The 15,380-nt window shown below is 41.8% G+C and overlaps 1 protein-coding gene across 1 annotated transcript; it reads right to left on the bottom strand.

The window, feature by feature from the left end:
• Positions 1 to 1,506: 1,506 nt before the first annotated feature.
• On the bottom strand, positions 1,507 to 15,165 carry fktn (fukutin). Its single transcript, XM_037533156.1, has 10 exons — positions 15,031 to 15,165; positions 13,702 to 13,898; positions 11,544 to 11,600; positions 10,875 to 11,075; positions 10,319 to 10,596; positions 7,965 to 8,097; positions 7,691 to 7,820; positions 5,443 to 5,576; positions 3,646 to 3,770; positions 1,507 to 3,308 (listed from the first exon to the last, which is right to left on the bottom strand). The coding sequence occupies exons 2-10, from the start codon at positions 13,819 to 13,821 to the stop codon at positions 3,095 to 3,097; spliced, it is 1,392 nt and encodes a 463-aa protein (XP_037389053.1). The 5' UTR covers positions 13,822 to 13,898; positions 15,031 to 15,165; the 3' UTR covers positions 1,507 to 3,094.
• Between the last annotated feature and the right edge of the window lie 215 nt (positions 15,166 to 15,380).

Raw genomic sequence — 15,380 nt, forward strand, 5'->3', positions numbered from 1 at the left:
CAACAGCGATACGGTAGAGCGTCCGGTTAAAAGTAGACTCTTATGCTTCTGAGATAAATATATTGTAATCTAATAATATTGCTTCATTTACTGGTATTAATGGCACTTTAATGTTGGAACTTTTTTCTTGAAATATTACTTTTTTATCAAAGTATTACAACTTTATTCTCAAAGTATACTATTTTTATTTCTATTAGCAGTGGCTCTAAAGCTGTTGTACCGTAGATACCTGAAGATGGGCTGTGATTTTTCTTGCTAGATGGCTAATGCAGAAGAAAGCCAGATAGCTAATGTTGCTGCTAGAAAGCTGAACATCATGTCTGTATTTATTTTCTTCTACATCAGTAGCATGCTGGGTACTGTAGTGAGAGAACACTGGGTCAGAAACACAAAAAGGATGCAAAATCATTAATTCTGTCAAACTGATCAGGCTGATGGATAAAATGCTGCACTACGTAATATTACATAATAAACAAAATATATATATACATATATATATATATATATATATATATACATGCATAACAAATAAAACATTAAATGCTAGTTTTAGGTTAAAATTCCCCTTTAAATATTGACAACACGGTAGCAATAACTGCCAGTAGGACTGGACTGAGTGAGGAGATATTTTTGTGTTACATTCTGAAAGAAAGAAGTGGAACTATTGGACTTTTGTTGGAAATCACTTCAGGAAGTCATATAACTTGTTCCGTCATATTCTGGAGATTTTAATGGTTAAAAACAAAATGAACTGTGAGCAGTAAGTCAGTGTGGTAGTTAAATTACACTCATTCTCAATGAGCTCTCAATGCACAAACACATACTGGATAGCCACACATCTCGTGTCACCTTGGCACTGTTATCCTGACAGCGCGACAGATCACAATTTAAAACGTATATACATCACTAATGTGACCATTAACATCATTTTCTCCACTATTTTACATCCTAATCTCTGCCACACTTGCAGCATGCAGTCGATTAGCACCATTCATTTCTTTTCTTTTCTCTTTTTTGAAAATTTTACCCAACATTTCTCCTAAATCGATTTATTACAATTTCCACCCGATAGCTAGATGTCCTGATTCAATGCTACCTAGAGGGTGAAAGTTGTATGCACTTCCTCTGAGACAGGTTAAGAGCATCTTGGCCTGGACGATAAGGGCCCAATCCTATTTCACCCCTCACCCCTACCACTCAGCCCTACCCCTTGTTTTGCGCATTCCTGACTAGGGGTAGGGTGTCCTGATTCTTGTTGAGATAGAGTAATAAGAAATAATTGCCCCCTCTTTGAAGGCATATGACCCCTAAATGTTACTAAAGCCCAGCAGTGAGGAGCTGAGCTTTACCCTCCTCTGCTGTCCCTGCAGACGGGCAGGGTCGCCTACAGAGCGGCGCTAGTAGCTGTTAATGAAGTGATGCTCTTTTATTAGAGGGTCTCATTTCAGAGGGAAGATCTCAACCACTACCCCTTATAACTCAGTTACCAGAGGCTACACTCAAAAAAAAGATATAGGGGATGTAATCAGATGTAAGAGCAAACATTACTCCCATATAAGCAATACAAGTAATACAAGTGACCTGATTGTGATGCATAAAATGTGATAATCAACGTGCTGGAAAACAGTAGTCGAGGTTTTTGTTTACAAGAGAAAGAGAGAGAATGAGAGAGAGAGATTGATTGATTGTTGAGAAGATGCTTGTTTTTTCTGTTACATACTGTAATGGCAGTTTCAACATCTCTTGTTACATCTATTGTGCTGTGCTGGCAAATTCCTTTAACCTATTGCCCCAAAACCTTCAAGAGAGTAAGGCCCAAAACATATTTGACGCAAGGACATGGACGCAGATGCTTCGAGCTGCGCAGACAGGGTTTCACACATAGTTGCATTCAAAAATGTGTCATGAGGCATTTCATAAAGCGACGCAAGTGTGAGCTGCATTCTGAGCATTACAGTAGGGGGGCGCTGTAACTTCAGCCAAAACTGACCAAGCGGTCTTGTACCGCCAGCGTGCTTCTGTCACACAAAGACAGCATAAAAATATGATTTAATTATCGCATTTCCATTCCAACACAAGAAGTAAAGCAGGTCAATCTCCTCTACTGTCCACGTTTAGCTTTTGAGGCTATTGGAATAACAGTAGATCCCTCTGATTTGTACTCTATCGCCCCCTTCAGTACTGAGTGTTTTAACCTCCACAGCAACATAAATTTATGTTTGTACAGAAGGAGTGTGTTGGCCGAGCGCCGTCATTTGCATTCGTGTCCTTGCATAAAGTGTTTCAGGCCTGACACTGTTACCACAAGAGTTACTAGTGAGGAATTGTAGCTAGGGGCGGCACGGTGGCGTGGTGGGTAGCGCTGTCTCACAGCAAGGAGGGCCTGGGTTCGATTCCCCGGCCGGGCGACCAGGGTTTGCATGTTCTCCCCGTGTCTGCATGGGTTTCCTCCGGCTTCTCCGGTTTCCTCCCACAGTCCAAAGACATGCAGTCAGGCCAATTGGACATGCTAAATTGCCCCTAGGTGTGAGCGCTTTTTCATGTCAAAACTATTGTTCATGGTAATCCTATACTACAGATCCAACAGATTAAGATTATGTTGAAAAACAGTGGAGTACTCCTTTAACAATGGACAGTGCTGTGGTATGGCTATTCTTAAGGGGGAATGAAGGATATGGGTCATATCTGTACTCGTGCTATAAGGTGCCCCCATCCCAATATCACTTGACAGACCAGGACCTTGCCTTGCCAGAAATGGGTCAATTTTGTGGGCACCGTATGGCGTTTTAACACTTTTATCATTTTTTTTTACGCATGGCAAAAGTAGATTTAATGAACTGACAAAGCAAACTGAGATATATTCCTTAGTGCCAGAACCCCTCATTTGAGACCTGCTGCTTTAACACACAATCTGTGGGAAATATTACACCAGTTTGATTTGTAGATCACATGCGTGGAACGTTCTTTAAAGATCCAGTTTTGCTGTAGTGGTGTCACTGTAGTGTATTAAAACAGTTTCAACAGTTTAGAACTGAGTGTGACTGTAAACGTAGCAGCCTACTGTAAAAATTAACTATATTATTCCAGTGAGGCTTCAGAACACTTGGATGACATCATCCCACTCCTTGATGGGCCACACCCCGTTTTCCTGCACGTTTGGCGGAGAGCTCTTCCAGTCCCAGGCTTTTACAGGAACGTTCCAGTCCGGCCCGTAGTTGGCCATCACATAGTCCAGGGTTTCACAGGGCACTCTGACCTTCAGCTCCAGCAGCTCTGTCCAGCACAAGCTGAACCGGGGAAATACGTACCTGCAAAGCAACAAAAGATACACTGCGTTTCATCACAGCCATAGCAAAAACTCGTATCTCCAAACAGCTGCTGAGTTTTAGCTTCAATGTTAGTTACAAGTTCCTAATATGTGCATCACACCAAATGTAGAATGAGGCACAAAGTCTATGAAAACAGTATCTGGCATTTTTAAATGAAAAGAAAAAACAGGCTACAATATGACATATCTGAAATATTAAGTTCATTTTTATTTCATAGAATCATCAGGACTGTAGTATTTAAACTCTGCAAAAGGGTGGAACCAAATGTTTTGTTGATTTTTTAAGCAATACTCTCCAATGAAGTAAATTCACTCACTTGAATTTCTTGCCACTCTTTGCCTGTGTGCCTCCATTCCAAACAATGTCGCCATCTTCATAGAAGAAAAAGATGTCCAGTTTTACATCCAGGCCCTGGAAAGAGAGCTCGAGACTGTCCTCTATCTGCACAGGAGACACATCAATAGTGTGTGAATCATTAGCAGGGTTTGTTAACTACAGTCGTATGCAGAAGTTTGGTCAACTTGCATGTTGTTTTTCTAAGTGAAAATAAGTTAACGCATTCTCTACAGTAAACAAATGTTATTCCTGCCAGTTTTACTGCAGTTTCTATTTTAGTTGCTGAGTTTAACATTTGGAGAAAAATAAAACGAAATTTAACGTAATTGTGCATTAAAAATGTGCTGAACTGTGTTGTCTGTAAAGGATGTGTTACCTTATTTTTACTTAGAAAATCAACAAAATATGGAATTTGACCAGAGGCACTCAAACAGATGACTGTCTCTCTCCTGTAAGTCTATGGAAATTTTAAGGAGTTGATGGTTCAACCGATGAATGGTCAACTTGATGTGTCCACTTTTCAAACTAGTATTACCCTACTATACAGCATAACAGATGGGTAGAAGACAGTATAGGAAAAGACAGAAATGGTGTGGATGCAAGGAAAATGAACATCTAGACCACAAAAATTAAAGTGAATGACAGCCCAGAAAACACACTGTCACTAGACAAGAGGTTTCGCTGAGGTCTAAAGTTAGGCGTTATCGTTCGAAGTACCACTTTAGATTAAGAGTTTTGTAGAGGAGACTAGCTTTCACTAGGAGATCGTGCAAAGCTGTTATTCTTGTGTTTTGTGTGGTCATACTGCCATTTTTCGCTGTCATTTTGAGGACTGAATCAGGGAGTGACTGCGCTGTGCCACGCCTTCAATTAGCTGTGCTTTGTGAATGATTCACTTGTAAGATGCGACAGAAGCCGAGAGACACACAGACCTTTAATTCAGTGTTTTCACTCCAGGTTTGGAGCCACTGCGCTGTATAGTTCAGGGTTTGTCTCTGCTGTTCGTACCTTGTTCAGCTTAAAAAGGGATTAATCAGCTGATAATATCAGGACTTTTAACCAGGGAACCACAGTTATGCAGTTCAGGGGTTTCAGGACTGGAGCTGAACTCTGACCTGCACTACTAAACTTATAGAATCACGTCTGTCGAGCCACCGTCGTTTTCCGACCCACGACATTCAGTCTGATATTTAACGCTCATGTTTCTCCATTTAAACCTCATTTAAATCTGTGTTAATGAGCTGATGTCGTTTCCCTCGTATGATCAGAGTTTATCTCCTCTTTATGCAGCACCAGGGGATCCTTTACCCAGCCTGACGTGAAGAGCCAGTGGGCTTCTGTGCTTTTAAATGCTCTGACAGACCCTCCAGAACAGGGAGAGGGGCTGAGTATGAGATAAATATAAACGTCAGGAAAACACTAATTTGGTTTCCTTCCACCAGTTTAAGTGGGATCAGGAGTTCGGAGGAAACTGTGTAAGGATCTCAGCCTGTTTTATCAACTCTGTCGAGGAACGTTTTTCTCTTCCAAAGTAATTTTATCCACCTTTCACCTCTAGTTATGTTCATGCGGAGCAGCAAAGCCAGAAATTTGGTCCCAAATATGGCGGTCAAAACCGTAAAATCACATGACTTAAACCCTAGGATACAAATCTATATAAAATCTTTAACCGTTTTTTTTATTTTTCATCGAATAAATGAAATCGTGAATCTCACTAATCCACTTCACTGCTCTTTATTTGAGGACCTCAGAAGTGTGAGAGTAAAATGTGCTGTACCTTTCCAAACTTGTGTTTGAGAGGGAGTCCAGCCTTCTGAAAGGCCTGTGTGATGTCATGTCTGTAATCTTTGATCCAGATGCCCAGGTCCACGTCTTTACTGTAGGGAATGATGTTACATTGGCGAAACCAGCCTGCAGTTAAAGAAAATAGCAAATAATAAAACAAACATGACGCTGTTGTCGGAAGAAAACCTTGTATCTCCAAAATGGTAACTTTACAGTAGAAGGTTAAAACCTACTTTACTTTCAATGTAAGTCAATGGAACCAGAATTCTTTCCAAGACATTTTGGGTGATTTATTTTAGTCCATTCATCATAACAATTTACACACAGTGTAAAGGGCAACATATACTTTCATATTATGTCAAAAACTGGAAAATTTAAAAAATGGAGATGCGAGGTTTTCTTCTTACAACAGCGATAAAATCAGTGCTCCCACTGACCCTTTTCACAAAGTGTCCAGTTTAATTCCAGTTTAAGTGTTTAGGGTGAATCTCACTTCCGTTCCATTAAACTGCTGCAGAAGCGAAGACAACATGTTATAGTAATGCCGGCAGTAAATGACCTTGGGAATAATTCTCACATGATCAGATAACATTAGCAGGTGCATCATGTCAGAGACTCTAAACGTCTCTTCCCAGATCAGGAACAACCAGCTGGCTCTGTCCGAAAATGGAGACCAGGATGTCGCAGCTTAGCCGCGATGCTGAGATTAGCTAGGACTGGCGCTTTTGACTGAAAGGTGGATTTTATCCGAAGTGCTGCTTCAGAAATTGTCGTGAAACTGAAAGAGTGATGCTGTTCGGCGGATCGCTAACTCAGCTAGCCTTAAACTGCTACAGGCAGGCTAGCTAATTAGCCCCTTTAGCCTGCTAGCCTACCATAAGCTAAACGAGAGTTTAAACGAGGTCTGTCAAACAAACTTTACATACAAAAGCTCTGGTTTGCGTTGTTTAAGTGGCAGAAATCGCTGCCATGCTGTAAATGTGTCACAGAACCTGCTCCATGCTAGCCGGCTGGTGCTAGCAGCTAATAAAAGCTAGCTTAGCTTCCTTACAGCTACAGTTAGCCGTGGCTTTTAGCATAGCTAGCTTCGTCTAAACCTCATTCGTCTACCAAATTCATTTTACACAGAAAAACTTTCCTTTCTTTTGAAAGCAGAACATTACAGAACTTGCTGGCACGTTGTACAAAGACACAGACTGCTTGACCTGAGTAGCTGCAGCTGCAGTAAACAGGGCAACGCCACACATACAGCATTTTATCTCTGTTTAGTATTAAATCAGCTTCCATCCACTTCTTATTCTCACCGTTTTGAGTTTGAGCGTTATGGTACAGTACCATCACATTTCATCTTCACTTCTGCAGCAGTTATATGGAGCGGAAGTTAGTTTTACCTTAAACACTTAAACTGTAAGTAATCGGGACATAAGTAATGGCAGGACATGTGCCACATTATTCCTTGATACACTAACCACGTTTACATGCAGCCTAATAATCAGACTAACTGCTCAATTGGAATAGAATACATCCATGTAAACACCTCAATCGGAATAGACTAATCTGATTGAGGCCAATCGCAATACAATTTCTATCCGATTGAACGAGGTGGGTAAACCTGGAAATAATTCCGTTAAATAGAAGAATAATAGCTGTGTAAACGCCTGAATCCGATTACACTACAATCGGAAGGTGTCAGAATGTTCTGCGCATGCGTGGCGCATCACAGCAAAAGGTTTATACCGGTCAACACGGTAGAGCAGAAACTGGTCTGCAGAGGAGACGAGGTTCATACTCTGAGCTTTAAAAGACGGCGGCGGGACGGACGTCCAGCTTATGTGCCTCAGAGCACGACGTCTTCCTTTAAGTGCATGTGAAGGACGTTTTTCTGAGTCCGACATCAGTTTAAAGCCATTAAAAACACAAGCGCGCCAACTGGAAACTCATCTCACGCCGACTGGACCCCAGGTGATGTTCGCTGTCATGGTAACGTTCACTCTCAGCGCTGCTCCACGCATGCGCGTCATTTTGCATCGGATTACTTGTAGTGGGCACGTAAACGAAGATTTTCATCAGACTGTTGAGTAGAGTGAGCATAAACACCTCAGTCGGAATCTGTAATCTTATTGTTTTCAATCGGATTGGCAAAAATCTTTGCATGTAAACAGCCAGTGTGAATCTTATGTGCCCACCTTTGTGGGTACGTTGTAATAAATTATTATGGAACACTTTTTTGAACTGCTCACCAAGACAAGTGCCACTGCTCAGCCAGAATGGGACCTGAAGGTCAGTGAGAACTCGGGCAGCGAGGTGGAGAAGACTTTTGGCCTTCATCCTGAAGTCCATCGCCTCTGGAGATGTATCATCTGGGTACAGCTAAGCAGAGACTGCCTTAGTTAAAACTCAGCAAGCATTCATGTTTAAAATATATAAGAGATGCTTTTAACCCTAAATACGTTGTAGGAATAGATTCAGTAAATAAGTGCTATAGATCCCGATTACAATAATTGAGAGAAACACCTGGTAGAAGGCTGCAGCTTCTCGATATCTGCATTCCAAAAAGTGGCTGTTGGAATTTTCCTTCAGGAAGCGTGAAAAGTTTTTGGGAATTCGTACATCAAGGCCATCTAAAGTGGTCAGGATGAGTTCAGGCCTGCAAAAGGAAACAAGTCATCTCAACGTTAACATTTCATTTTGATACACACGTTGAATTAAAAACTCCAGCTGCCTTCTATCATGCGTGACCATTTCATGGTGAATGGGCCAACAGAATTACCTGGACTAAAATCTTACACTGACATTAAAGTTAAAATTATATATACGTTTGATCTCATTGCTATTACTATTTTGAAGATAGAAGGTTTTGTTGTGACTTTCATCATCTTTACTGAAAAAGTCAAACTGCAGAGAGAAGTGTTTTCTAATGATACACCAGGGTTGTCAACCCCTGGGTCTTTGGTGGTCCTCAGGTCTGTACTGAGAGAAAGCCTGTGGTCTGAAAGACCACTGATAGCACTTTTGGTCATAAAGGTCTGTAACTTAAGTAAAAGAATGAATGTTTTCACAGAATAAAGAGACAATTCCATAGATTTTTCTAAATGTATGCATAATTCAACTGCGAGGTAAGCAAAGTCATTCAGAGGGGTTTGATGTGAAATTGTTCACTGTACTTCAAACTTACACCCTAATTTCTTTTACAGTGGTGGTGACAGGAACCAGGGGCACCATGTCTACAACACAAATACAGCCATTTTTTTTTACTATCCAAAACCACCAGTGAACCTACACGTCTTCTGAGTTTTATATGCAATGCTGATGATGGTCAAATAATGATATATATTTTTCTGGACTACTTTGCCCTATAATAACCTACAGGTATCTCTCCACCATTTATGCATTTTAAAAAGTACCTTGTAGCCCAAAGGTTTATTTGAGATCTACAACAGAACAATGTTTCAGGCCTCAGGAAACACATTCATAACCATTTCATGTTATAACTTTATGCGTCGGAGCTTTTAGAGGTGGACGTCTGGTTCCTGTCACCACCACTGTGAACTGTGAAGTCTGACTCTGTAAGTTTCTACAACAGATTGTTTCACACCAAACCGCTCTGAATGACTCTGCAACTAAACGATTGAGCTATGAAGAAATTAAGAAAAATTAATTAAATTCCCCTTTAACACCTGCAACAACAGTGCACAAAGCAGCTTTGTTTATGTTTTGCCTCCTGCGATGTGTAATTCGTCCATTTGTAAGTGACTTCTATGGGGGTTGAGGGAGAAAAAACCAACATGCTTGATTTCTGGTATAAACCAAGCTTACATTAGCTTAATCTGCATTGAGTGCATGTAAAGACACTCACTAAGCATGACACATTAGCAGATTAAGCTAATGTAAGATATAATCCTCAGAGTAACATCTAGAAATCTGATTAAGAAATCCGATAAAGAGGCTGGATTTTAGCTCAGTTATTAGATTTCTCAGTGCATGTGAACTCTTACTCTGATTTCTTTCGTTTTTGGTATAAACGAAGCTTAGATTAGCTTAATCTGCTAATGATTCATGCTCAGTGAGTGTGTTTACAGGCACTCAATAATCTGATCATAGTCAGTTGTCTGATTATTTAAATGGTCATGTGAACAGCACACTCCAATTTCTTAGATCAGAGTAAGATCTAGAAATCTGATTAAGAAATCCAATAAAGAGGCTGGATTTTAGCTCAGTTATTAGATTTCTCACTATGTGAACTCTTAGTCTGATTTCTTTCGTTTTTCTTAGTCTGTGCATGCGCAAGCACAGACGGTGGTACCATAAATAAGTGAGCAACGTTGGCGTGAAACGCAGCAAAACACTTTCGGAGCAAAGCTGAAACCAAACACATGCTTGACGAAATGAGGAATTGAAATATTCTTCATCTTCTACATGATGTATGTTTATATTCTGAGGTAAAGTGGACAAAAAAAAGCCTCAGCATAAACTTATTTTCATCTAGTCTAGACCCAAAAAATGACAGAGAAGCTTTAAACACAAAATACATTTCTTCCCTCTTTACAATTTTATGTCTGAAGGTGAATTTGGGGTTTCTGTGACTGGACGATCTGGTCCTTAAGCCGCTGTTCAGGTCATAATTCTTTTTTGTGTCAACACCTGAGATGTAATGTATTTTCATCTTTTCCTGTCTGTCTCCATTTAAAGAGACGATGAGACAAGATGATAACATGAAAAAAAGAGAATAGTATGCGGCCAATCAGACGCCCCGGAGATAAACAGGAAGAGCTCTTTTTAGAACGCGATTCGACTCGGTTCAGGATAACAGCCACAAAAACATCTCATCTTCCTCTGAAGCATGAACTGCGCGTTAAGGACAGCGTTACCTGTCGTACGCTCCTGCATAGCGGCCGAAGTCCAGTTTCCTGAAGGGGGCGAAGGTGCGGTCCATGCTGGCTTTGAGTCGCAGGGGTCCGTGCCACAGGTAGTTGCCGCTTCGCTCATACAGCACGACCACATGCACTAGCCGGCTGTTGAAACGGAAAAGGAGATGCAGAGGGATCTCACTGCCCATCAGGTCGTCCATGCTGACAAGCCTGGGGTCCTTTCCCCGAATCTCCAGCAGCTCCAGGCCGCGCTCCTCCGCAGCCTCCAGCAAGCTGGCCTGCACAGAGAGACGTACCACGTTCTCCCAGATCTGACACCACTGATACAAGATCCTTTGCTGTATTAGTTTCTGCTATCTGTAGTAGAAAGGCTACATTAAGGCCACACCTCTATATATCAGGGACTAACGAACATACAAGCTTAAATTCGCGTCGGGTGTTAAGCAAATCTGGTCAGTCGGGAGGCCTTTTGTAAAATTCTCATGGACTGACCTGTACATAAAGACTATATCTAATAGTAAAAAAAACCATTCCTCCACTCAGCACATATTCTTACATCATATTTCCAGAGGTTTCCGAGCAGGCCGAAGGTGATGAAGTCCCTGTTGGTGCAGAGGAAGGTGCAGTGGGGCTCTTTCAACTGACTGTCCTTAAGCAGAACAGTGTCCTGGGAGAGCAGGCTCAGAGAGGCCTTGTCCGCCAGAAACACAGGCAGGCTGAACTTATGAGCCAGGCTTAGAAACCTCTTCACTAAATGCTGCATTCAGAGAAAAAAGACAGGTGATTTACAAACTACAACGCAATGCACTGGTTCCCTTCTCATAGTTATTCACAATCAGGGCCTACGGCAACGATTAACCCTTTATGGCTATGGGCCTGTCGGCGGGCCCAAAGTTTTATTGCTCACTTCTGTAGCCTAACAATAGCTCACTTCTATAACTTAAGAAGCCCCTGTAGTTACTGAGTAATAGGCCTTGGTATGTAACAAGCCTGGAATGATCTGAAGTTAAAATGAAGGTAGTCACGTTAAATTTCGATTTTTGGGGCAACTGTTCAGAATTTTCTCCCAGAACATGTTTTCAAACTGCTGCCAATGTCACTGGACAGCTGGACACTAACTGCCAATTCTGTTATGCTGGACAAAAAACACTACATCATAAGTTTCTCATTGACGTCTACAAATTATGGTAATCCGTTAGTCAGCGTAAATAAACTTGTGTCTCACCCACTGTGCCTCCTTCCCAGCCAGGTAGCCTTTACCAGTCAAGGCATGAAGTCCATTCTACAAACAGATGGTTCATTTAATCAAACAATGTTTCCTGATGACATGAAGCCTTTCCACAATTCAACCAGACCAACCTACACCGGTCAGGCCTAACATTCTGACCACCTCCTTGTTTCTACGCTCACTGTCCATCTTATCAGCTCCACTTACTGTATAGCTGCACTCTGTAGTTCTACAGTTACAGACTGTAGTCCATCTGTTTCTCTGATACTCTGTTACCCTGTTCTTCAGTGGTCAGGACCAAATTGAAATGGTTATAAATATGTTGTTTAATGGCTAAGACACTATTTTTTGTCTGTTTTTGTCTAAAACATTAATTAAAATGCATGCAGAGGGACATGGAATGTGTGGTAAAGCAGAATAGCCCCCTTATTATTCTTATTATTATTCTGCCTCACTGATTTTCCCAAATTTCTGCAGTTAAATCTCTGAGATTTGAGCAGCATTTAAGGTGGAATGGGAAATCCAAATAAGAGGCTTTATTGTGACTGGTTGCCCATTACATTCCGTATTCAGTACAAAGTTCTCCTTATAATGTATAAAGCTCTGCACAGTCTGGCTCCTCAATACCTGGCAGAGCTTCTTCATCTATATGTGCCATACCGTATTTTGAAATCACAAAATCCAGGCCTTCTTCATGTTCCTAGATTTAAACTGACTTCTATGGGTGGTCGATCATTTAATGTAGTAGCTCCTACGTTATGGAATTCTCTCCCAAAGCCTATTCGGGATGCAACCTCTCCGTCTTCATTCAGATCTCTGTTAAAGACGTACTTGTTTTCACTGTGTTGTCGTTCCAATTATACTTTGTTTACCTGTATTGTCCTTTTGTTTAATGTGTTGATGTTCTTTGATTGTAAAGCGTCCTTGAGCAGGGAAAGGTGCTATATAAGTAAAAGTGATGATGATGATGCTGATGATGAAAAAAGCCTTGATCTTTAATACACACGATGCTTTTCCTTCCTCTTTACTAAGGTGAATTTTTGATTTCTTTAAGATGATGTTCAGGTCATAGTTCCTCTGTTTTCTGTGTCAGCACCTGAAAAATATATATTTTTCCTATGGGCCTTCATACTTTCTAGTGTCAAATGAGTGGGCCTTAGGTGGAAAAGGCTTAGAACATCTGCTCTATAGCATAACGAAGTTTCAGAGAGTAAGAAGCTAACGTCAGACACACAAAACTGCTCAGACAGGTGTGATGTGAGATGCTTCATTCCAGAGTAAGTTACAGAGATACATTTGTTTACAGCGGTGGTGAGAGGAACCAGATGTCTGAAGAGTTCAATACAGCTAGAAATAGTTAGAGATACCTTTCCTGATGTCTGAGACATTGTTTTATACACTAACTGGCCACTTTATTAGGTACCTTGCTAGTAAAAGGTTGGACCCCCTTTTGCCTTCAGAACTGCTTTAATTCTTCATGGCAGACTTTCAACAAGGTGTTGGAAACGTTCCTCAGAGATTCTGGTTGGTTATTTGAGTTCCTGTTGCCTTTCTATCATCTGGAACCAGTCTGCCCATTCTCCTCTGACCTCTCACACCAACAAGGCATTTTCATCCACACAACTGACCGCTCACTGGATATTTCCTCTTGTTCGGACCGTTCTCTGTAAATGAGATGGTTGAGCGTGAAAATCCCAGCAGATCAGCAGTTTCTGAAATACTCAGACCAGCCCGTCTGGCACCAACAACCACGCCACGTTCAAAGCCCCTTAAATCCCCTTTCTTCCCCGTTCTGATGCTCGGCCTGCACTTCAGCAAGTTGTCTTGACCACCTCTACATGCCTAAATGCAGTGAGTTGCTGCCGTTTGATTGGCTGATCAGCTATTTGTGTTAACAAGCAACTGAACAGGTGTACCTAATAAAGTGGCTGGTGAGTGTATAATATATTATAAAAGAATATGACAGTTTTATATAATATAAGGGCTTAGCCTAAAACCATAGGTTGTATTCTGGTTCCATTCACCACCACTGTAAAGAAGGTCAGTCTGCATGTTCTCTGAATCACTCTGACACTTTTTCTCAAGGAGTTCACGCTGAATGTGGGAAATCAGAGGAATTCTCCTTTAACAGTTTATGTCTGTGATGTCTTCTCACCTTGGAAACATACTGCCTGTAGTAGTACAGCTGAAACAAGAGGAATATGGAACTGGTTGCGATGAGCAATGCCAGCACAACTGTCTTGTTGATTCTAGGCATGGGGCCTCCTGGATGCATGTGATGCTAAGGGGCAGTGCCATAAGGATGACTCCTTCACCATACTTGTGGTCAAACGGTGCTGTTGGCATGGAGCTCTGAAATCAAACGGATGCAAGAAAATTAGTTTGGGACACTGACAGAAAGAATCCAGCCTGCCTTCTCTTCTGGTCTGCTGTTTTTCAGGCTGAGGCACTTCATTCACCACCTATAATGCAGAATGCAAGACATCTGATGTGGGTGTGAACTTCAGACATACAGCGATCAGGCGTAACATTACAGCCTGTAGATCTACAGTTACAGACTGGAGTCCATCTGTTTCTCTGATACTCTGTTACCCTGTTCTTCAGTGGTCAGGACCCCCATGGACCCTCACAGAGCAGGTACTGTTTGGGTGGTGGATCATTCTCAGCACTGCAGTGACACTGTGTCCACTCACTGTCCACTTTATTAGACACTCCTACCTTGTCGGTCCACCTTGTAGATGTAAAGTCAGAGACGACAGCTCAGTTTGTGTTGGTCATCCTCTAGTCCTTCATCAGTGGTCACAGGACGCTGTTGGCTGGATATTTTTGGTTGGTGGACGATTCTCAGTCCAGCAGCGACACTGAGGTGTTTAAAAACTCCAGCAGCATTGCTGTGTCTGATCCACTCAGACCAGCACAACACACACTAACACACCACCACCACGTCAGTGTTACTGCAGTGCTGAGAATGATCCACCACCCAAACAGTACCTGCTCTGTGGGGGTCCATGGGGGTCCTGACCACTGAAGAACAGGGTAACAGAGTATCAGAGAAACAGATGGACTACAGTCTGTAACTGTAGAACTACAGAGTGCAGCTATACAGTAAGTGGAGCTGATAAGATGGACAGTGAGCGCAGAAACGAGGAGGTGGTCAGAATGTTCTGCCTGACCGGTGTAGGTTATTATTTATCACTATCAGAGCAGCCGGTCTCACTCATAAAGACATTAACATTATTCCAGACTTTATTCACAGTGTTCCGCTTCTTACTGGAATTCCCTCTTCCACCTCAAACGGTTAGGATTTAAGGTGGACCGGGAAACGCGAATAAGAAGCTGAACGGAGCTTCGTCTCATTGCACGGACACGAGCACGGACACGGACACGAGCACGGACAGACACAATTCGCACTGCCGCTGCTGCCCTGATGTGATGATGCCGTCTGAATGAACGGGCAGGCCTCGTTTGTAAGGCGGCTACTTACTCATCTGAGGAGAACGAGATATAATCCCAAGTTGGATAATAAATATCATAACAAAGGCAATTTCAACACGAAGATTACACAGAAGCCTCCAACGCAAACGGACGGCAAGAGACGAGGGACAAGCCGCACGAAACGCGCTTGGAAACGCGTTCACAGTCGCCCGGGAATCCAGTCAATCCTAATAATCACCTTCATGTGTAAAAACGCCTTTTAAACAAACTACGAAGTGCTTATAAATAAACAAAAATAAAAGAAAAATACAATTTAATCGATAAAAAAATAAACTACAATGAAACATTAAAATTCTACGGAGTCCTGCTTGTGACATTTCCTGTATAAATAAAAACAAT

Source organism: Pygocentrus nattereri, chromosome 23, assembly GCF_015220715.1.
Source record: "Pygocentrus nattereri isolate fPygNat1 chromosome 23, fPygNat1.pri, whole genome shotgun sequence".
Lineage (NCBI taxonomy): Eukaryota > Metazoa > Chordata > Actinopteri > Characiformes > Serrasalmidae > Pygocentrus > Pygocentrus nattereri.